General features: G+C 39.7%; 2 protein-coding genes across 5 annotated transcripts in view; one reads left to right on the top strand and one right to left on the bottom strand.

The window, feature by feature from the left end:
• Nucleotides 1-11,203, top strand: part of LOC143281312 (DNA polymerase alpha subunit B-like) — a 43,449-nt gene extending 32,246 nt beyond the window's left edge. For both annotated transcript variants that reach the window (XM_076586498.1, XM_076586497.1), the window contains exons 16-18: nt 1,961-2,023; nt 3,727-3,853; nt 5,775-11,203. In XM_076586498.1, the coding sequence (XP_076442613.1) occupies nt 1,961-2,023; nt 3,727-3,853; nt 5,775-5,924 (340 nt within the window). In that variant the 3' untranslated portion in view covers nt 5,925-11,203. The remainder of the gene's footprint in view (nt 1-1,960; nt 2,024-3,726; nt 3,854-5,774) is intronic.
• The window catches only part of LOC143281310 (1-phosphatidylinositol 4,5-bisphosphate phosphodiesterase beta-4-like), an 88,772-nt gene continuing 72,504 nt past the window's right edge, over nt 6,927-23,194 (bottom strand). For all 3 annotated transcript variants that reach the window (XM_076586494.1, XM_076586495.1, XM_076586496.1), the window contains 3 exons: nt 22,795-22,896; nt 20,090-20,234; nt 6,927-19,190 (listed from right to left, as the gene is read on the bottom strand). In XM_076586494.1, coding sequence (XP_076442609.1) covers nt 19,122-19,190; nt 20,090-20,234; nt 22,795-22,896 — 316 coding nt within the window. In that variant the 3' untranslated portion in view covers nt 6,927-19,121. The remainder of the gene's footprint in view (nt 19,191-20,089; nt 20,235-22,794; nt 22,897-23,194) is intronic.

Below are 23,194 nucleotides of genomic sequence, written 5' to 3'. Positions count from 1 at the left end.
GGGGTCATAGGGAAGAGATGCGGTTCTGTATTGTCTTGTATTAGTCTTGTGTCAGCCGATTTCTGCATGTGAATTTTGGGATGCTCTCTCCAGGGAGAGTGCATCGCTACAGTGAGAGCGCCAAAAATTTCACTGGCTGCATACCATGTCTCCAAGAAGAAAAATGCAAGTTCCCAAGTGGTCCTTGATTTTATGTGAACTTTGTAGTTTCCTTTTAGAAGTGAAACTATACCATCCTTGGATGAGATGACGGGGCAGAAATATGATTTTAGTGTTCAGGAATATATTTTGCTTTTAGTTGGTAAACTATACCATCTGCAGATGAGGTGATGGAGCAGAGATATGATTTTAGTGTTCAGGAATATCGTTTGCTTTTAGTTGAAAAACTGTACCATCTTCAGATGAGGTGACAGGGCAGAGACATGATTTTAGTGTTCAGGAATATAGTTTAGTTTTAGTTGGTAAACTATACCATCCTCAGATGAGGTGACAGGGCAGAGATATGATTTTAGTGTTCAGGAATATAGTTTACTTTTAGTTGAAAAACTATACCATCCTTATTTGAGGTGACGGGGCACAGATATGATTTTAGTGTTCAGGAATATAGTTTGCTTTTAGTTGAAAAACTATACCATCTTCAGATGAGGTGACAGGGCAGAGATATGATTTTAGTGTTCGGGAATATAGTTTAGTTTTAGTTGGTAAACTATACCATCCTGAGATGAGGTGAGGGGGCACAGATATGATTTTAGTGTTCAGGAATTATAATCTGCTTTTAGTTGTGAAACTGCACCACACTGTGGCGTTATGGCAGAAGTGGTTAGGCGTTGGACTTTGATCCAGTGTTCACTAATGATCAAAGTTGGAGGCCTCATTTTGGGCATTGTGTTGTGTCCTTGTGAATGGTTACCTGACTTAAGTTGGCGAAGGTTCAAGTGATGGAGGGAGAGGATAGGGTCCCACCTTCCTAAGCTAACCCTTAAAACACAGTGGATATGGATTCACTCCCCCAGTGGCTATGAAAGGCTCTGGGCCCTCTACATAACCACTGTCGTATGGGATAACAGGGCAGAGGTACGGTTTTAGTGTTCGGTTTACTTTCATTTCTCAAAATTGATCACTTAGTCTGTGTGTTTTCGGCACTGATCATGAGTGTAATGCAGAAAAGATGCACACACCTTTTCAGGGAATAGATATGACCAAGTCAGTTTACAGTTTTAGCCACAGGGCACTTTTCAGTGTTTAGTGATTGTGCAGTGCTTCAGACAGTGTTGTTCTGCCTGTTGTCATTCACTGTTCAGTGTGTGTGTGGTTGTTTGTTGTTGTTGTTGTTTTCTTCATTCATGTTTTTGGTGGCTGCATATGGAAGCACATCTATAATATGCAGGGGGGGGGGGGGGGGTGTGATGTTTGAGACAAGTGTTGTACAGTAGACTGTAATTGACCGGTACGGATTTCACTTCATTACACGCAGGTATCTCCATGAACAAGAAACAAGTGAAATGACACACAGTATTGACAGTGATATACGATGCATAATACACGACATAACTATCCCAGTTTATGATACAGTAGAATAATTGACTTTGTCCCATTGTTATAGAATGATGTTTCAAACATTTTCTTTATAAATGTAATTTTCCACAAGTTTCGTGTATTAGCATCATTTCCTAGTAAATATTATGAATAACATTTCCAGTGAATGTACATATCTTTTGACTTAATTGATAATAATTCTTTCTTGAGTTCACCAAAACATACTCTGTGCATGGTCTGATTATGTTCAGTCTTTACATTTATAGTGTTTCACAAAAAAAAAAAAAAAAGAAGAAGATATTATCAAGTATTTCATCTGTTTTTCTGATATGGTTATTTTCAAGTAGTATGAAAAAGACGAAAAAAAGTCTTTAGTGTGTGTCAGCCTGTTACGTAATGATGACAGAGTGCAGTATGTCGACAGATGTCCTCCTGGCAGCACGGACAGACTGGGGCGATTGGCACAGCACCTGTTGGACCAACACAGGTGTGTGGTGGTGTTTTCGGGTCAGGGGGAGTGGGGGGCGGCCGGCCGACCACCTCACATGGGTTCTTAGGGATGTGTGTTGTGTTAGATTCAGCTTTTTTTTTTTGTCCTCCTCAACTTGCCAGGTGATTTTCTCAGAGACTAAATCGATTGATTGATATGGATTCTTGTACATAACTATTCTAAATAATGTGTATTGAAGCCAACATATGTTGTTGTTGTTTTTTTTGCATGTGCGTATTGTTGAAATCTTTCTTCTTTTCACAGTGCTCTGTACTTTTCGGCCTACAAGGCGATGCAGTGTATAAGGCACACCTGAATTTTAAGAAAAAATTTATTTTGAACATGTGTAAGACGCACACATCTGGTAAACCGCATCTGCCGTAAAGTGAAAGTTTTCCATTAAGGCTCTGCTGACAGCCGATGTTTACTGAGTAGTGATGTCATCTTTGGAAAACTGGATTGAAATCCAACTTGTTTTCGTCTGCTTGTTGACTCAGCTCTCTTACTCCATTCATCCGCTCTGTTAATAGTGTTATCTGCTCTTTTTTTTCTTCTTTTTTTTCTTTTTTTTTTTTATAGCCTTCAGTCAAATGTACTGTGTTGTAAAGCCCCAGTTCATCAACTTGTTCAGTCAGAATCCAGTCTGCTCGCCCTGCTTTTCAGTCCCATCTGCCATTTTGCTTTGCGATCTGTTTTTGAAAAAAACAATCGGTTCACTTTTGATTTCTCTACTTCTGCACCATAAATTTATCCGCAACTCAGACATTGCTCTTATTACATGGCTGAAGGGTGAACTGCGATCACGTTCAGTTGAAGTTTGGTGTGATGATTATGCGATTTGGTTTTGGTCCAATTCGATGGTGGACATGAACCATGTTGAATCAAAAAGTGGTAAGACTGAAGCGTTGCTGTTCAGCACGATCATGCGTGTTGATGGCGATCAAGGATGTTGTCATATATTGAGTTTGTTTTCACAGGTGGCCCCATGTGGTGGTCAGAATTTAGTTTTGACACAGACAGGGCATATGCTGCTGATAAAATGCAGGGGGTCAGATTTCAGTTTAAAAAGGTAACGCCTTACAGGCTGAAAAGTACGGTATTTGTGTTTAATCTTTATTTTAACTAGAAGGGGGGGAAATATACAAAGATTCCAAATTACTATGTCATGGCAGGAAATAAAGGGTTCTAGCTTATTTTGTGTGTCAGAATCCAGAGCAAGGGTATTAATGAGTTTATGTGTACATGAACATTATTTTTTTATGTCTGGAAAATAATGTGCCAGTGAGTGCTTCAAAGTGTAATATGATCATTTTATTTTCATATATATGTATATAGATATATACATGAATATAGATAGATAGTATCTCTCTCTGTATATATATAGATATATACATGAAGATAGATATATAGATGTACCTACCCATTGTGTGAAAGGGTTTATATATATAGATATAGATATATACATGAAGATAGACAGATAGATAGATGTACCTACCCATTGTGTGAAAGGGTACCTGACTTCAGTTGGGGAAGGTTGAGGGAGAGGATTGGGCCCCGCCCTCCCAGGTCAAGCCCTGCACACAGTGTACAGAGACTCACCTAAAAGGCTGTGGGACCCTTTTAAACTTCTACAGTCATGAAAATGCAGCAGTTGTATAGCTGCTGTGCAGGTTTGGTTACTGCGTCATGTGTGTTTGCAGCTACTACCCTCTGTACCCCCCATCTGAAGACATCAATGCAGACCTTCAGCAGTTTGAAGACCATGTCAGGATGTCGGTCATCCCTCATGTGTTGATCGTTCCCTCTGACCTGCGCTACTTCATCAAGGTAGGTGGTGACTCTGCTGCCTTGGGGGGATGACAGTGCGCCAGGTGGTATGGTGATGGACTGTGTTTTCCTATCTGCTTGCCAAAATGACACCGATCTAATGACTTGGAGAAAGTATTTATTAAATCTATCTGAAACTTCAACAAAAAATAACACGCTCACACACAACACTGCATCGCACACTTGCAGACAAAACCGCATCACGCATGCAGACACTCACACTCTTTCTCTCTCACTCACACACACACAGATGTCACCAACATCCTATTTCCTGCCACATTGACAGTTCAGGTTGATGTACAGATGTCTGGATATTTGTTCATCTCTGACAGAGTGCACAGTGTTTGCCTTTCACAGCGAACAGGAGTTGTGGATAGTTTTCATCAGGAACATACTGGGTAGTTTCTAGAGTGAGTTGACTGGCTTTTAGCACAGCTGTGCCAAATGGTGAAATGTACCTTCTTAGCAGCAGTGTAAATGTCTTCTTTATTTGGAAATATGATACCCAGTTTGCTGAGGTGTTAGTCGTTTCTGTGCATACATGCAGTTATCTGTGCAAACATGAGTGTTGGAAATCAACAAAAGCGAAGATGTTATATACGTGCAAAATCAGGTTGATGTTCTCAGTTGACTTTTTGATATTGAAGAGGCGTGATAAGCTGTTTGAAATTATGAACAGAATTGAAGCGCATATTGGTGTACATTTGTCTACTACTGCAGATGGAGTTTCTGCAAATATTTTGTAATGACCAGTTATTGCAAAGATGATTTCATCACGTTCCAGAACAAAAGGTGTCAGATCAAGACAAAGTCAACTGGAGTATTACATTACTTTTTGTTGCAACAGATTTCTCTGTTTGAATTTGGGCTGTCCTCAGGGAGAGCGCATCGCCAGTCTCAATTTTTTTTTTTTTTTTTTTAAATACTTTTTTATGTCTACAAGTGTATTTATTTGTTTTAATATCACAGTGGATTTTGTAAACAATTTTTCCAGGGACAACCCTTAGTTGTCGTGGTTTCTTTTTACATGTGCTAAGTGCATGCTGCACCTGGTTTAATGTCTGAACTAAAACACTAGCACCCAGACCACACTTAAGGTCTAGTTGAGAGATGAGTAAAAAAAAATCTGAGTCTGGTGTGGTCCAGTTTAAGGAGAAAAGCAAATGTTTGTTGTATCGTTTGCGTAAGCGAAATCGAGAATTCATACTGATTGGTCTCCAGTCTTTTTTTTTTTTTTTTTTTTTTTTTTTACCTTGGAAGCTCATGTATTGCTAGCTGCACCCCCACCAGTCCACCCCCCTCCCCAAGGTTGTTGAAAAAAAGTATGAATGATGTTCCATTTTCATTTTTGCAAAACCTGAATGAAATGTTTGGCTTTTGCTCCTGTGGCCATTAGCACTCCTCTGTATCTCGCCGTTTCTTCTCATTAAACTGATCATTGATGCTGACACAAAAACCATCTTTGATAAATGACTTGGGGGGGGGGGGGGGGGGAAACGATTTTTGATAATTTGTAATGTTGTGACAGATTGTTTGAGAATGAGTTTTAAAGGGTGTTTTTTTCCCCCCCGTAATATTACGTTTAACTACATACAGTGACCTACTGGTGCAGATTCCAGCAGGGGTCTGACTGATTGCTGTCCTGTGCAAAATACTCCTCCACCAAACTGGAGTGATTGAAATTAGCTGTAGCTAGTAGCCTCCCTTAGTATATTACCTCCCTTCTGTTTACGTATGTAGTGCCCTGTTAACTGGCAGCCGTCTTCCTCCAGTTGGTCACAGCAAGGTATGTGTAATCACAGCAAGGTATGTGTAATCATAGCAAGGTATGTGTAATCACAGCAAGGTATGTGTAATCAGACTGAATTTCTGTCCTCCTCCAGTGAAGCAGTGTAAACACTTGGTGCAAACTGTTGTGCAGGACTGCAGTGGCTGTTGCTGTGTCAACCCGGGTCGTCTGGCCAAGGGTCAGGTTGGGGGAACCTACGCCCGCCTCCTCCTCCACCCTCCCACCTTCACGGAACCCACCTCCCTTGTGTCTTCAACGGCGGGCCAGATTCTCAAAATATAGCGGCGGCGTCCCTTTGGTCCATAAACCTGGAAGCTTCCCCCACCCCCCAGCCCCCTTCAAGGTCACCTGTTTGAACACAGGATCCTGTTTACCTGCTTTCACTCCATTTCTCTCACCTGACAGAAAACCTGTACAGTTTGTATCTAGTGACAGAAGGTTTGTTGTTACGTTATCTAAATTACCTCATGGTTCTTGAATTTTGCTTGTAATTTTTTAAAAGTGATAGGTTCTGACGTAGTTTGAATTTCTGCATGTGTATACACCTGAAGGAGCAGCAGAACTTGTACGTTAGCACACAGCTTTTCCCTGGAGGTTTTGGAAGCCAAATTCTGCCCTTAGCCCACAACATGATGATGGAATTTGAATCGTTGACCGTTGTGATGGATGTCCAAAGCAGTAACCACTGCTTTCATCACCATACTTCATTTACTTTATTTTTCATTTATTTTTTTTATGTTTGCCAAGATGGATTTGGTACAATAGCCTGTTGTTGAATATGTAGTTTGCATTTACATTATCATGTTGATTAAATTTTGGCTCATGTTGTATACAGTCTATGTAATCCAAATGTTTGAGTTAAAAATGCATGAGTAAATGGCCAGCAAGTGAGTAGATGTTTCATATATCTCATGATAATTATTGTTGTTGCTCAGATTGAGTCCTTTTATTTTGGCACTTATATCGGTTCAAGAATATTTTATTCACTGCCTGTCTTTCACATGCCTACACACAGGACCAAGTTAGTAACTGAATGTCAGCACTAATGCCACTTGTCATCCATTTTCACAATCAAAACAAAACGCTTTCAGATCAGTCTTCCCACATGACAGTCTGGAAATTCCCTACACCACATGCTGAAGACACTGCTGTTGAATAAAAATGTTTTTGTTTATTCAAATACCATCCATTTACAACTGTATCTGGTAAACACAGCTACATGTACATTTTCATGACATTTCTACCCGGAGAAAAAAAGAAGTGAATACGTAGATTTAAAAAAAAAAAAAAAAAAGAAAAAAGTGCAGCTGTTATATATATATAACATTTGTGTCTGTGTAAATAACTGTATATAAATAAGCAATAAATAAATAAAAATAAAAGTAAGATCAATGAACACAATTCTGGGACACACCAACTGCAAGATTCAAACTGATCGGGACATCTGACTAGGCCTGCTCCACATTATTGGCATACAAAGTAAAATGCTGTTTGGGGAAAATATAACAAGTTGAATCAACCCAATAAAACATGATTGTGTCAATCTAAAAACAAACCAACACTGGTTATCATTATGCAAAAACTGAGGCAAAAATTATGGTCAGCTGAAGGAGGTGCAAAAAAAAACAAACCCAAAATGGTGCAACAGTACCTGGGAGCGGGGGGCTGAGGGGGTGGGGTGGGTTTAAATCTCGACGAGTATTTTTCTTTTCTTCACATGCACCTTGCACAACAGATAAGAAATCACCGACGTATGAAAGTGGTATAATAAATTATACTGATATAATACAAGAAGAGAAGACGGTTCTTCTGTAAACTGATGCAACAACACCACCACAAGTTCTTTAACGTCTGTTGGCTTACGTGCATGTCTGGTACACTGTGCGCAGTTGGACTTCTTTTTTTCTTTTTTCTTAAAGCATGAAAATAAAGTAAAAACACATTGCTTAAAGGGTAACACACACATGCATACACATAACAGGGAGGCACTCATTCTCACCCACACACACTGAGCAAGGGAGTGCACATTAACAAAATAAACAAACTCCAAATACTGCAGATAGAAGAAGGAAAAAAAAACAATGGAGTTAACAAAATAAGTGATAAAAAAGCATACATTAAAGACAGAAGAAAGAAAAAAACCCAGATGAGTGCACATTAACAAAATCCATATATTGCAGATTTAAAAAAAGAAGAAGAAATGCAAGTAATGCTCACATTTCCCATCACTTGCATTTCTGACCTATTTAATTTACATGTCAACCATTTGTAAAACAAATCCCTAACACAGGTGAAAGATTGAAAACTCGTCCACAGAATACCACTAGGAAATTTACAATATGTTATTGTTTGATTCTAAATCTGAAAAATCATTCCAAAGATAATTGCGGGAAAAGCTGTATATGCTTCCATATCCTTTCGTCTGGTTTGGTGAGTTTGGTCTTTAGTTCCTTGGTAAAAGGAGAATCCAATTCCTTTTTTATTTATTTATTTTTTGTTCATTGTGTGCAAACTTCCTAGGGATGAGGGTGGGAACCGAACGGAAAAAGACAAAATATTCCTTGGGACTTTTAAATACTTATAAACATATTCAAATAAATACACAGTTACTGGTAAATAGGGTAACAGGTAAACACTCCCAATGTAACCAATACAATACACAAAACAACAGATAAATAAATGAAACGGACTAATTAGGTGAATAAATTAACAAGGCAGTGCCATTATATCACACAAAGCATTCACAGAAGAAAGTGTTGAAACCTGGAAGCAAGTCGTTGACTTCTTGTTTGAACCAACCAACCAAAATTATGAAGGCAGAAACAGCCACAAAAAAGCATCTGAACAAATATTTGTTGTTTTTTTCTTGTTTAAAATCATTCATATATCCAAGTTAATTCTAAGCACTGTGCCTACACTGGCATTTTTAACAGCTTTGTTCCTTGCTAGGCAGAGAAAAAAAATCTGTTTTATCTTTGAGAGGTGGTGAACTTCATTGTATTTATCATCCACATCCTGATCACAAATTTAAGTTCCATATTCAGGGGAGAGAAAAAAAATCTGAGTAGAAATGTTACCAAGTATCCCTGCAAATGAATTTCATCATGTGTTACACTCCCCTATTTGTGAAATGCCAGATTCACATTACAGGCGTTACTTTGTAGGGCCATCAATGTGTGGTAACACTTTGCTATGCATACTTTCAATCGGTCTGCCACCCAACAAAAAAAAAACCCAAAATAAACTTGACAATGTCACCGTGTCCACAATCCAAGAACCAAAATGCAATGCATCACATCACAACACCAGATGTACAAATTGTATACAAACACTTACAAAAAGAAAAGGTCAAACATATACAACAATACTAATAATATAATCAACTGTATAATTCACATAAAGGCAATCTGACTAGAACCGGTTTGCCCGGATGGAGGGGAAAGAAATTACACAAGTTGAAAAATGAAAGAAGAGATGGGCAACAAATACATTAGCATATATTTACATATATCAGATCTTTGAGCATCACTGAAGACATAACACCAGAAGAGTATGAACAACATACAACATTGACGCAAGAAAACAACACCAGAGTTTTCAAGGACAAATCCCCACAAAGTAATAGAAAAAATATGCCATGGACAAATTTGCTTTTTTGTAATATACTAGACAAATTCAGACTCAACAATAATACGCAGTAGACAAATTCAGACTTGACTTTAATACAACACGGGAAAATTCAAACAGTAATACACAATAAATTCAGACTAGTAATACGCCATGGACAAATTCAGACTCAACAGTAGTAATACACCGTAATTCACCACAGACAAATACACCAAGGACAAAATCAGAGTAATATGCTGTGGACGAAATCAGAAAAAACCGTAAAGCCAGAGTCACAAACCTGTTTCCTCGATAAGTTAGATCCGTCTTGTCCATCACCTGCTGACAGTACCTTCACACCTAATGACACCAGAGGACGCGACAGAGAGACACACAGATACATAAAACATGCCAACACTTTAGACCAGCACCATATCCACATTATCTGCACTGACCAGTTCACGATTAAATCGTAATACAATAAATGTGCTTACTGACTTACAGGGTGCACACAAAAATTTCCTATTTTCACCATGTGTACACTGTGTAAACCACTGAAAAAGCCTATAAAACAAAATGAAGACCAAAATATACACCCCCAATCAGTAGTAGTACACCCTTCAAGAAGTAATCACTCAACAATGACAAAAAACCAGACATAAGTCTGCAATGTAAACACTATAAGGATCCAGTTTCTTCCTGCACAGTGGCCTTTCAGAGAGAGGTTTGCCGATCTACAGCAGAGCTATAATGTTGACAGATGCAGAGAAGACCTCAACAACAGGAAAAGACAGTGGACAACACTTTAATGAGCTTAAGGATGGGCAGCTCTCACCTCATGGCTGCAGTCAGGAGTTTGTGAGACTGGTATATGGGAAGAGGGGCACAATATTTGTTCCATACTCCAGAAACAGTTCAGTTTCTCACAAATGTTATGATTGTAGGAAATCTCTGTGGTGTGCTGTTCACAGCATGACTATCCAATTCTCCTTCAAAACAGTATCTGATTTAACACAGATTTCATTGGACTGCTGTTTCCCCATTGAAAGTCTTAGTTCTGTTGACAGTGTTCCAATAAATGACATTAAAACTATCTCTAGTTTCCATAGCCAGAGCTGGTTTATATTAAACAAGTTAAAGCACAGATTATTTTCAATGAATTGGATTAAACTAATCCTAATCCATTCCAAGACTATCTCCCTGATCAATAGATATTAACAAGCAGTGCACCATGCTGACCATCAAAAGTACCGTAAGGAAAACACCCTTTTTCAATTACTTTGGAAACAAACTGACAATAGGAACAAAGCACACACTTGACTCCTTTTTCAAACATGTTTGCAAAAACTGCCTTTAAAAACACATACCCCCCACTCCAACCCTCCACACCCACCTCTAATCCACTTCATATCATCTACTGATATAGATAGGAGATACATGTGATCTGATATTGACAGAAGTGGAAACATATCGTCTGATGTAGACAGCAGATACACACTGACACAGTCATCTGCCAAGCACTGAATGGCAGTGAGATGCACACAGTGATGGTTCCAGTGACCTAGCTAGTACATGAGCTGCTCCACAGCTGTGATATAAACTTGTTAGGAGAATTAAATACTGCGAATAAACTTTTCGGGAACGCAGGTTCAAACTATTCAAACCACTGATGTGAGATGTAAGCACTTATATATATATATATATATATATTTTTTTTTTTTTTTTTTAATGCAATCTGAACTTAAAAAATTGTGAAGCATAAATTATCAAGTAAAGAAAAAAACTACAAAAATGGGATGATACGTTGTGTGTCTTTCAACAGTGGTATTAACAACATTCACTTTATGCTCTTTGATAACTTGTGACAAATGATTAAAACAAAAAATCAGTACACGTTAATGGTTACTAAACATTATAAATATAAATGTTCAACAGATCAAGACTAACATGGGGGTGGGGGATGGGGGGGGGGGGGGGGACCTGAAGCAGGTGTACATGAGGAAAAATACACGGAAAGTCCATTGTTGTGAAACAGTATGGTGATGTTGTCTCAAGCTGACCATTAAAAGCATCACCAAACTGAGATACTTTAGCAGACCATTCTGCATTAGTTCAGAAGCCATCTACAATTGCCAAAGGTGAAGCAGAATATACTTCATTGAGCCAGTGCTACTAACATGGACAGCTGTGTGTATACAAGCCGATCTACAGCCAGCACACCAACACAAGTGCATTCAAACCACAGAATCTTGTCTCGCGTGCTGATCAAACCGGATAACACAGTCAAGCAAACAGCCCAGTGGGGGTGACGGCATCTGCGAACTCCTCACCACACCATTTCATGTTAAATAATCGACATATACACTGGTCAAAACATTTACTCTGTATATATACATCTATATGTATACATATGTTTATATACGACCTCACTCACCTTATGATTATTATTCTTAGGTGCAAAGTCTTTTTTTTAGGATGATTACAACAGAATGTGTCAAAATACATCTGACTGGTGTGAGGACTACTATTACAGGACATTGTACTCACAGCCAGTTGCGTCCTGTTCAAATGCAAAGAGGTATGGGGCATAACTCTTTCAGAAATGGTAGAACAACAAAAGAAATACACCAATTCTTCCTACATACCAAAACTCCCATAACCCAAAGCCAAGTAATATGATCATTAAAAACCAGTTATCGTACTCAGAATCAAACACACACACACATCGTCTAAAATCACAATTGTGGACAGATGTTGAAAGAACAACACACACACACACACACACACAAACACAGCCACACATGTATAGTCTAAATATGGGGACTAACAGGTAAACAGGACAAACAAGAACTTCTCAACAGATCAAACAGCATGTCTGAAAACATCAACATAAAAGTTTCAGTGACAGAACTGACAACACTCCAAAAGTCCTGGCTAAGTCCCATGACAGCTGATCCAAAACAAAACAAAATCACAGTGGGAAACAAACTAAAGGCAGTGTACAGCATTCAGAATAAACATTCAACACAAATGTATGGCCATATGAACAGAAAAACAACATTAAGTTGCACAAGGCAACTTACATAATTATATATATCAATATATCTTCAATAAAAGGGAAAATGGCATACTTACACACACACTCTCTCTCTCTCACAGATGCATACAGGGGTGTAACAAACACAGCTTGTCAAGCACATTCAGAAACCAGACACAAGCCAACCAACCAATAAGAACATCACCCAGTTTCAAAAACTGGGGAAATAAAAAGGAACATCATTTTAAAAGATGTCACACAAAAACAGTCCTCTGGGGCTATCACAGCACTTAAAACCACAGTCTATTTTCTTCTTAAACTCACAGAAAACAAAAGGCAATACCTACTAAATTAAAGCTGATTCTGAAATTCTCAAACAAGCAAAACCAAACAGAACAAGCACAGGCATATAAAACCCTTTTTTTAAAACAAAACAAAACAAAACTGCTTTGGTAGAAGCAACAGTAAGTTATACAAGCATTTCACGATTCCCTACCCTTACCACTTCAAAGACAGCAAAAAGAAAATTAGACCAGACAGACAATACTTGGAGCTGTATATGTAGAACCTTTAAAGGACAGTTAAATGGTACTGACCAGCATCCTTACCTAGGTATTCATCATTTATTAACTGATTTATCTATCGATTCAATCAACAGGTGAGGATCAGAAACTGGGACGCCAATACAAATATTGGTACCTATTTTAAATAAAGAGTAAAATAAAAACCTAGACTTTTTTCTAAATAAGGGGGACTGATATCAACATCTACCTTGGATAATTAGTACCTTTAAATGAGTGACCCCAAACCTACCAAACTGTCCACTTCTCTGCGGACTTGACGTCAGCCTACAGGGCAGGGCAGCCCAACATGATGCACACCTCTAACGGTCCATTCCTCCTCACACTCACACCCTCTGTCTGTCCACAGTTTTCTGACCACTATGTTGGTGACGGAAATGAAGTCACAACCTTTATCACGACATCCTCACATGAATATGTATGGACAGACCCAGCAGCAAACACAAGACACACATCAATATGTATGGACAGACACAGCAGCAAACACAGGACACACATCAATATGTATGGACAGACACAGCAGCAAACACAGGACACACATGAATATGTATGGACAGACACAGCAGCAAACACAAGACACACATGAATATGTATGGACAGACACAGCAGCAAACACAGGACACACATATATTCAATATGTATGGACAGGCACAGCAGCAAACACAGACACACTCCAACATGAGAAAACACATTTCAGACGCACATCAATGCAGTGACCAGTACAATAAATCCCATGTAAATAAAAGCAGGTTTCTAGTGTGTTTAAATTTGTTTGTTTTTTTAAGTTTTGTTTTAACAAGCTTTTTAAACATTGAGCTCAGGTTGGCAGCAGGAATCTGGTTATTTAAATTATACAATTACTAACCTAAAGTGAAACTGGCCATTCCAACACGAGATTCTTATTGTTATTTGTTGTTGTTTTTTTCTTTCTAGGGAAAGCATATATTTGTGATAAAAGTAGTTCTTCATAAATGGAGATTCTTTGCAATTCTTGCAATAAAAATGATAGCCACATAAAAACTCCCATTATTATCAACAACAACAAAAGAACAGACATGACAAACAACGCAAAACTGATCTCTATGTAATAGATATAATAAACATAAATGCGAAACTGACCTATGTAACAGATATATATATACATATATATGTTGTTGTTTTTTTTTAACCCCCTTGCAACAGATATAATAAACAGAAATACAGAACTGACCTGTGTAATAGATATAATAAACATGTAAATACAAAACTCTTTATAGCAGATATTATAAACATAAATGCAAAACTTTTCTTGAAACAGGTTTAATCAATAGAAATAAATAAAAAAAATTCATTGTAATGTAAAATAAACAAAATCCCAGATCTGATCTTTGTATCAGATATACACGTAATTTGAGTCCCCCAACCCTCCCTTCTTTCCCTTGCCGTCTTTCTGAACTGAAAATTAATGCTGCAGACTTATACTGGTATGCTGCAGACATGAACATTTTACTGGGGGTTTTTCGCCAACAAGCATACGGCACGAGATCTTCCTTTCAGTCAAAAAAGGGCTGCACATTAAAGTTCATGCCAACTTGAATGCAACCTGTTTAGTAGTGAGCCACTGGTGAATGGCTGAACTCTGATGCCCCCCAAACTGTCTAAAATAATTTTTAATTTTGTGTCATTTTACATGTGAACTCATGCACCCCTGTGTATGCTTGCGCACACACACACACACACACACACACACACACACACACACAAACAAACAAGCACACATGCAAGTGTGCATGCAAGTACCTAAATGTGCTTGTGTGAGTGGTGTGTTCGGTGTCTATTTATGTGGACAGATACATCAAGGTATGAATGCATGCGAGCGTGCGTGCATGTGTGTGTTTGTGTGTACATGGGTACATAAACCATTCTGAAGCTCAGCACACTGGAAAAAGCAACTTAAAAATCACTCTACCAGATCTTACATAAAAATTCAGTGAAAGCCTTGCCTGCCTATCTAGAGAACAACACCACCACCGATACAAGACATAACCCCACACAGCCATGTGTCCTCCACCTCACACTGACCGTACAAACCACTACCACTAACACGAAGCAGGAAGTCCCCGCAGTGTGGACGTGGTCACAAAGCTCCACCCACTGTCTCAGTGCTGTGAATGAGGACCAGCCAGCACTAAAGGCGCCTCACAAACGTGCTCAGACACAGCAGGTACACACCTGTTTTCTGACCATGCAGTGCAGTGCACTGCCATACAAGGCCATGAACTGGAAACCTGCAGGTCCCACTGCCCAAGATGAACTGGTGGCAAACCACAGACTTGACCCATTCAACCCAAGATGACTTGGTGGCAAACCACAGACTTTACCCATTCAGCCCAAGATGACTTGGTGGCAAAACACACACTTTACCCATTCAACCCAAGATGACTTGGTGGCAAAACACAGACTTTACCCATTCAGCCCAAGATGACTTGGTGGCAAAACACACACTTTACCCATTCAACCCAAGATGACTTGGTGGCAAACCACACACTTTACCCATTCAGCCCAAGATGACTTGGTGGCAAACCACACACTTTACCCATTCAACCCAGGATGAACTGGTGGCAAACCACAGACTTAACCCATTCAACCCTAGGAAATTCACAGCCTCTGCTGTGGTTGTTCCTCCAAACTGACGTGTGGACACAGCCAGAAGTACTGTAAAAGTTAGTTCCTTTTGCTTGTGTTTTATGCATAAGTAGGAACATGGAAACCATTTCAATGAAACCAATTTCAACCCCCGAGCAGTGCCTGGGCATAGGGTTAAACGAATTAATCGGTTTGTAAGTCCATGTTGGCAACACAGGGTTAAACGAATATATCGGTTTGTAAGTCCATGTTGGCAACACAGGGTTAAACGAATTAATCGGTTTGTAAGTCCATGTTGGCAACACAGGGTTAAACGAATATATCGGTTTGTAAGTCCATGTTGGCAAACCACAGACTTAAGCCAGGGGAGACTGGGGACTGAAAAAAAGTGTTTGGGGTCAAAATTTTGTGATTTGGGATCACTGCACTGTTTGCTTCAATAAAGTCTATACTGCACCACTGTGTATCTGGTTTTCTCATTCTACTCCAGGTACAAGTTAACTCGTACCATGATTATTTCCCCTGTGGACCAGGTACAAGTATTCCCATACCAACACACTGTTCTCATTTCGTCTCTTCTTGTTTGGTACAGTTGTCATTTTAAACAAAACCGTTTACAGAATCCAGAAGCATGAAAACGAAGCTTTGATTAAAGCAACAATTCTCCACTGATTTTCGCCTTTTCAGTTAATAACCCCCTTTTTCTGCAGTGGTCTCATGTAGTGCTGGTCCAGGGGCAGATGTAGCAGGCATGTAGCTGTGGAGTAGAATGAGTTAATGTAATTATAAATCTGTGGCAGCAAACAGTGGAGAGAAACCTGACTTGTCAACAGACGATGGGGTTACACCAGCAAACTGACTGAGGACTGTTGACTATGGAGTACCCTGACTGCCTCATGCATCCAACACCACAGGGACATCGAAGTAAGAGCAGTGCTCCAACCCCAGAATCCTAGAAACTACATGACACATCTCAATTCCCTGCAGGCAGCTGACAGATGGCAGTCCAGCAAGCAGTGACAGAGAAGGTGAGGACTTTCCACACGCCCCATGGCCTGGAGTCATGACCACAGCTGACCGTTGTTTGGCTAAATGTCCACACTGCTTTTTGCACCATGGCTGCCTCGAGGTCATCTGACCAGCAGAGCATAAGATGAGGAATTTTCTGTCATAGAACACCTGACTTCAGGTGACCAGAACCAAATTTAGTGACCTGAATGTACGAAAAGAATTATCTTAAGACAGCAAACTAACTAACTAAAAAAAAATATATCTGGAGCAAAAAAAAAACAAACCCTTAAGACTTAACTTATTGGAGAATGGAAACAAAATTCTGAGGTTTACTTGTACAGACATACAAAAAAGACACAGGTTAAAATGACCTAACACTTCCACTGATGAAAAAAACAAGAAGTGAACTTTGAAGATCACCCCCCTCCCTCAGCTCCCTGACATCACAAACAGCTCACACAGCAAAGAGATCAAAATCAGTACTGAGTGCCAGCACACACAATCATGTCATGTCAATACAATGACACACTTTACAGAACCAATGTCACAAGTGTTTACAGCTCCATATGAAGGAAGTGAAGGAAAACATACATCTCTTGGCATGTAAGTGAAAACAAACAGCTCTCCGCATGACCTGTGTATACCTGAAGCAGTGAGGACGAATCCACTGTAACTGGCCTGTGCATGTCGGGGGCTTTGCGATCCAGTGTGCTCCATGCTTCATACACAGACACAACACCAACAGTAAGACAACAAAGGGGAAACAACTTACATCCTGCCAACACTGGGACACTTCCCACCATCAGGAGCGTCTCCACAACGCTCCTCCCCTCCCTCACCCTTCTTGAGACGCACACTGTATGACTGAATCAACAAACAGGTGGTGCTTGAACGGAGGGGTGAAAAGTCACACCAATCACTTCTAGTCCACAAGTGAGGTGGAAGGTGTCACCACTGAAGAAGACAACAAATCTTAACCCATCAATACTAGGGGGTTCACAGCCAAAGCAGGCTTCCATCATACTGACGCAGAAAAACGCATAAAATAAACTGAAATCAACCGGTTTTTCCTCCAAACTGACATGTGTGGACACAGCCAGTAATGTTGTAGAAGTTAGTTCCCTTCGCTTGTGGTTCATGCATATGTAGGAACAAGGAAACCGTTTCAATGAAACAAATTTTGGTACGCCAAAGCAATGCTGGGGCGCAGGGTTCCATCAGCTAACTAACTCCGGGGATGCCAGCCTCTCTCTCCTCATCCTGTGGGACAGCCACACTTTTGCACACAGCAGTGAAATCACTGACACCGCCAAACCTAATGACAAGTGCCCTGACAGTGTGAGTAACTTGTTTCCTCTTCTCTCTTTGATGAAGCCTGGAACGCATTTACGTGCCTAAAGAAACACTCATAAATATCTGCAAATACACATTGTCAAGCCATACATTCAGTCTCTTTTTTTTCACAATCTTAAGCATTTCTCACTTAACTTATAACTCAAAATCAGAAGCACCCACTTAAAAACTTGTATGGTAATTAGGAATCTTTATCATGCTGGCTGTAATTAAGACTTCTCTGTTTTCTAAAGTAATTAGGAATATTTATCTCACTGACTGTAATCAACACCTCTCTTTTTTTCCTGGCATTTTTCAACCTTTCTGCTTGCCTAGTGAGTCTGAAAAAGGAAACGGCCCAACAGAATGTACACAGCCAAAAACTTTTAGTCAGCTCAGGGTCACCCAACCCTCAACTGTCCTCACTTTCCATCTGAAAATATTGTTATTCGAAGTCGGTCAGAGGCGACTCACATATGTTCAAATACAATTGTTTGTTCAACGTTTGATCGAGATGTCATCAAGAAACCAGACAGAAATATAAACGTTTCCTGTTTGTATCGTTCATAAGTCTAAAAGCCAGTCTGATCTAAACTACCAGACAACAGCTATTCAAACATGCATGAGTGACCATGTCCACAAAAGTGCCCTTTATCTTGATTTGTATAGCCCCCCACACCTCCCCAGCCCCCACCCCTCCACGCCCCCCTCTTCCCAAACAAAAAGCCACCTAGACATGGGTCTCCTTTCATCTTTGTCTTTTAGACAGACACAAACACTTTCAGTGCCCACTGGTCCATCTGAATCCTTTCTACCCACCCACACCCTCTCTATCTTTAGTGATTTATTAAATGGAGAGTCCGAGAAACATGGAATCCAGTCAAGTCAAGTTATACCACAAAACAAGAGCAGTCTTTTCTCGACAGCAGTTCTTCACCCATATACAATATACATGGAACCATTCCCCCATATACAACATAGAACCGTTCCCCCAAATCCCTCTCCACAATGTCTTTGGAAATTCAGGAAAAGGGCATTCAAAAAAAAAAAAAAAAAAAAAATTGTAGATCAACGATCTGCAGAATGAAGGGTGCAAAAAAAAAAAAACCCCAGAAAAAACCCCCACTATTCTCACCATGACGGTGTGAACCCCATGACACAGCGAACCCCACGACAGTACGAACCCCATGACAATATAAAAAAACCAGACCAGGTAATGTTGCACGCTCTGTGAAGATGCATCCTCGCACATCTCTCCATTCATGAAGACATGACGTGTCTCCCCGTTCAGACCACGGTCTCAGGCTTTGTGGCCAGCTTTGCCTCCTCAAAAGCCATCTCTATCATCTCCAGGGCCTGCACACACACACACACACACACACACACACACACACACACATACACAAACGACTCTGTCAGCAATCAGCAAAGTAAATGCATGCGTAGTCAACACCTTAATTTACATAATAATTACAAAACTACTACTATTACAACAATAATAACAATAATGATACTACTACTACTACTACAACTAATTTAATGAGAAGAAGAATGCAGAGTGACACTTACACCTCCTAGACAGGAAGCACTCAGCATCTACAATAAATGAATATACATACATAAACAAATATGCATCAAGTACACTATAAACGAACAACATGTCCACATACACTGGTTAATTACAAGATATTATATGCCTATCCTGCATGAATATATGACTTTCATTACTGTATCTGTGGTTCACTTCAAAAGTTAACATTGAAATATTTCATGTCTACTGTGATTATTGCTGGTGAATGTCTGATTTAAACATTTTATGCTTTTTATGTACACATAATCAATTAAGGTAATTATTGTGTATTGGTTATGTGTTTTGCATCACAAACTAATTTCTCAATTGGCGATATCTTCATAGAAAAAAAGGGGTGTTTGGAAAGTTTCTTGGCTACCTCTCCAAGCATGTTTTACTCTAACTACAGTGCTCAGAATGTGTGTGTGTGTGTGTGTGTGTGTGTGTGTGTGTGTGTTCTTTCTGTTGTAACTATCTGAGGAGAGGGAGACAGATGGAGAGTGAAAGAGACAAAGGATTCATATGTGTGGGTGTGTGTTGTAACAGAAAGGACTGTTAACATGGCTCCATTTATCAAGTCAAAGTGACCATAACAATATACATTTAATGTCACCTTCTCCCGATCTCTATCGTAACAGCACTTAACATGTACTTTTTACACTGCACAGCATGAAGGTCACAGTACCTTTTCGTTTTCTTTCTGCAGTTTTTCAGACTGCTCAGCATGAGATTTCTTCAAGGCCTCTGCCTGCCGGGAGTGACGCATAGCGTAGCGCTTCCTTTCGTCGATGAACTTCTTCATGTTGTTCTCCTTCAGTTCACGGATCCTCCTGCAAACCCACAAGAGACAGGTATTCAACAGGAATGTACACAGAATGCAACAAAGTATGTGCTAGCTGGTTTGTTCTTCTTTTTAGTTTTCTGGAAGAGGCCAACCTACGAAGAGAAGGGAAAAATGGTTTGCTGACAGGTGTTCTGGCAGACCTGTAAATCTAGAGTTTAAAGACCTGTTGGCTGGTGGCCTTACGGTCAGGTTGTTCGGGGCTGTGGTCTTGGTTAAAAGAGGGAAGAATGGTTCAAGGGGGGCAGTCCTGGCTGGCTGACTGGGCAAGGGGTGTCTGCCCACAATTTCTCACTCCCATGCTTTCTCTCACTTTTAGATCTATGGTTTTGTGTGTGTGTGTGAAGTTTTCTCTAAGATTTGTGTTGGTAAAAGACAAGAAACCAACCCCAATGACAAAGGAAATGTTTCTGATATAAATAAGGGGGACTTCCCACGCTTTCTCACACATTGTGAGAAAGTGTGGGGGTGCCCTCCTCCCCCTCTTTTTCGCAATTGTGAAAAAACGTGGTACGGGAACACCCCATTTCCTGGCAATCCCATGCATTTTTGTACAGTGAGCGAAAGCATGGGGATGCGAGAAATCATGGGCTAACAAGGGGTCTGTCTGGTGTTTCGAGGGGTGGCTGTGGTGAACTGGTTGTTAATCTCCTCTATATAACATCTATCTTAACTGAGGGGTGACTGTGGTGAACTGGTTGTTAATCTCCTCTATATAACATCTATCTTAACTGAGGGGTGGCTGTGGTGAACTGGTTGTTAATCTCCTCTATATAACTGTGGTGAACTGGTTGTTAATCTCCTCTATACATCTATCTTAACTGAGGGGGGGCTGTGGTGAACTGGTTGTTAATCTCCTCTATATAACTGTGGTGAACTGGTTGTTAATCTCCTCTATATAACTGTGGTGAACTGGTTGTTAATCTCCTCTATATAATATCTATCTCAACTAGTTAATTTCCTCTGTGTACACCTTTCTTAAGCCTTCCACACACGACCGCAGATACATCCATGCTTTAGGGGTAACAGCATTATCAACATTCAGCCGGTCATGAAAGCTTACTTCCCTGCTATTGGCAATTGCCTAGTGGTGTGTTTGAAGCAATATCTCAAAATGTTTTGACTTGATTTTGGTTTTAAATGTTTTGTAAAGTAAAAAGTCGCTGCCAGGATGTACAGTATCAAAGAGGTGGCTAAAACTCTGACTTTCTACACAATGTTGACAATAGCAACTATGAAAATGTGATAGAAAAAGAAAACGAAAGCAATGTTGTTGTTGACCAACTGAAACGATTCTGTGTATCCTGATGATAAATGAAATACAGAAGTAAGACCTATGGACACAGATCGTTTTCTTTTCAATCGCCAAAGACATGGAACAAGCTCCCTGATAACCTCCGTCATTCTGATTCCCTCGCATCTTTTAAATCTCGTCTCAAAACTCACCTTTTCCCTCAGCAACAAGTTCAATTGTGGCAGGTCCACTTCCTTTGCGTTAGCTGTGCTTGACTATGTGTGTATACATATGTATGTGTACATAACTACATGCATGTATATGTATTGTGTGTGCATGTGTTTATGTAAGTTTGTGCCTGCCTATGTGTGCGCATGTGTTAGGGTAGCTGTTAGATACACATGTATGTTAAAATGTATGTATGCAGCGTGTGTGTGTGTGTGTGTGTGTGTGTGTGTGTGTGTGTGTGTGTGTGCGTGCGTGCGTGTGCGTGCGTGCGTGCGTGCGTGCGCGCGTGTGTGTGTGTGTGTAGTCACATTTTGGTGTGTGTATGTAACATAGATATGATGTTTTATGTTAACAAAAGCGTTTTTGTAAAGCACCTAGAGCAGATTTCTGGATAGTGTGCTATATAAGTATCCATTATTATTATTATCATTATTATTAAATACATGCTACAAAATACATCAACAGGTAGGGTGTGGAGCTGTGCTGGAAGTGGGTGTTAAAAAAAACCCAATGTTTTATCTTGAAACCTTCATTTTGGAGGGTTTATTTACCATGAAACCCTTCAGATGAAAGCTTCAAGCTACAGTATTATTCACAGTGAGCTTTTGTGTTGCAAATATTGTATAATAGTGTTTGTGGGTGTGTGGGTGGTTGGGTGTGTGGGTGGTTGGGTGTGAGTGTTTATATATAGTGCTTATACGTAGAACAACATGAAAGTGAAGGAAAACAACAAAAGTGCACTTAGTTGTTGTGTCTAATACATTTGTTAGCACCATTTCCACCCATACAGTACCTCACATAAAGTACACAGACTTGAATTTTCTTCGGTTTTTTTCAAACTATTTCTTGGGTTTTTTGTGCTTTTTAAAAAAATTTTGATTTTAGTTGTCTTCCACTGATTTGGATTATCTCATTCTGTCAAAATTCAACATTTGATCATTATTTTCTCCATTTTCCTCCAAGAAAACATACACTTTTGCATGCTTCTGAGCATCACTTTATTTTTGTGTGATTCTTTTGTGATACTGACTTACTCCAAACAGTGCAACCTGAGTGAAAAAAGGAAGAAAAGTGGCAAACATCATACCTGTCTCTCTCTGCTTTGTTCTTGATGCTCTTGTCATTCTGAACACATTTGCTCGAGTCCATTGAGTGTTTGGCTTGTGTGGTCTTCAGCTCCTTGTTCTCTCTGTGCACACACACACACACACACACACACACACAAACACACATGCACACACACACACACACACACAGAGATACACACACATGTATACACTCACCCATCCACCACACACACATACACACACACACACACTATAATGATTAGTGACAAAGGAGCAATCAAAAACTTAAACATCAGTTACTTTTGCTTTTAAACTTTTGTCTTCCTACCTTAACAAGCAATAGTATGTTTTTCCAACAACTTTTCCAAATGAACCGGAAGCATTTCACATGAAGAGACAAAATGTACTGTCACTGTGAAT

This window comes from Babylonia areolata, chromosome 4 (assembly GCF_041734735.1).
Source record: "Babylonia areolata isolate BAREFJ2019XMU chromosome 4, ASM4173473v1, whole genome shotgun sequence".
NCBI lineage: Eukaryota > Metazoa > Mollusca > Gastropoda > Neogastropoda > Buccinidae > Babylonia > Babylonia areolata.
The sequence above is the reverse complement of the archived record's forward strand: the minus strand, read 5'-3'. Positions and strand labels throughout refer to the sequence as shown.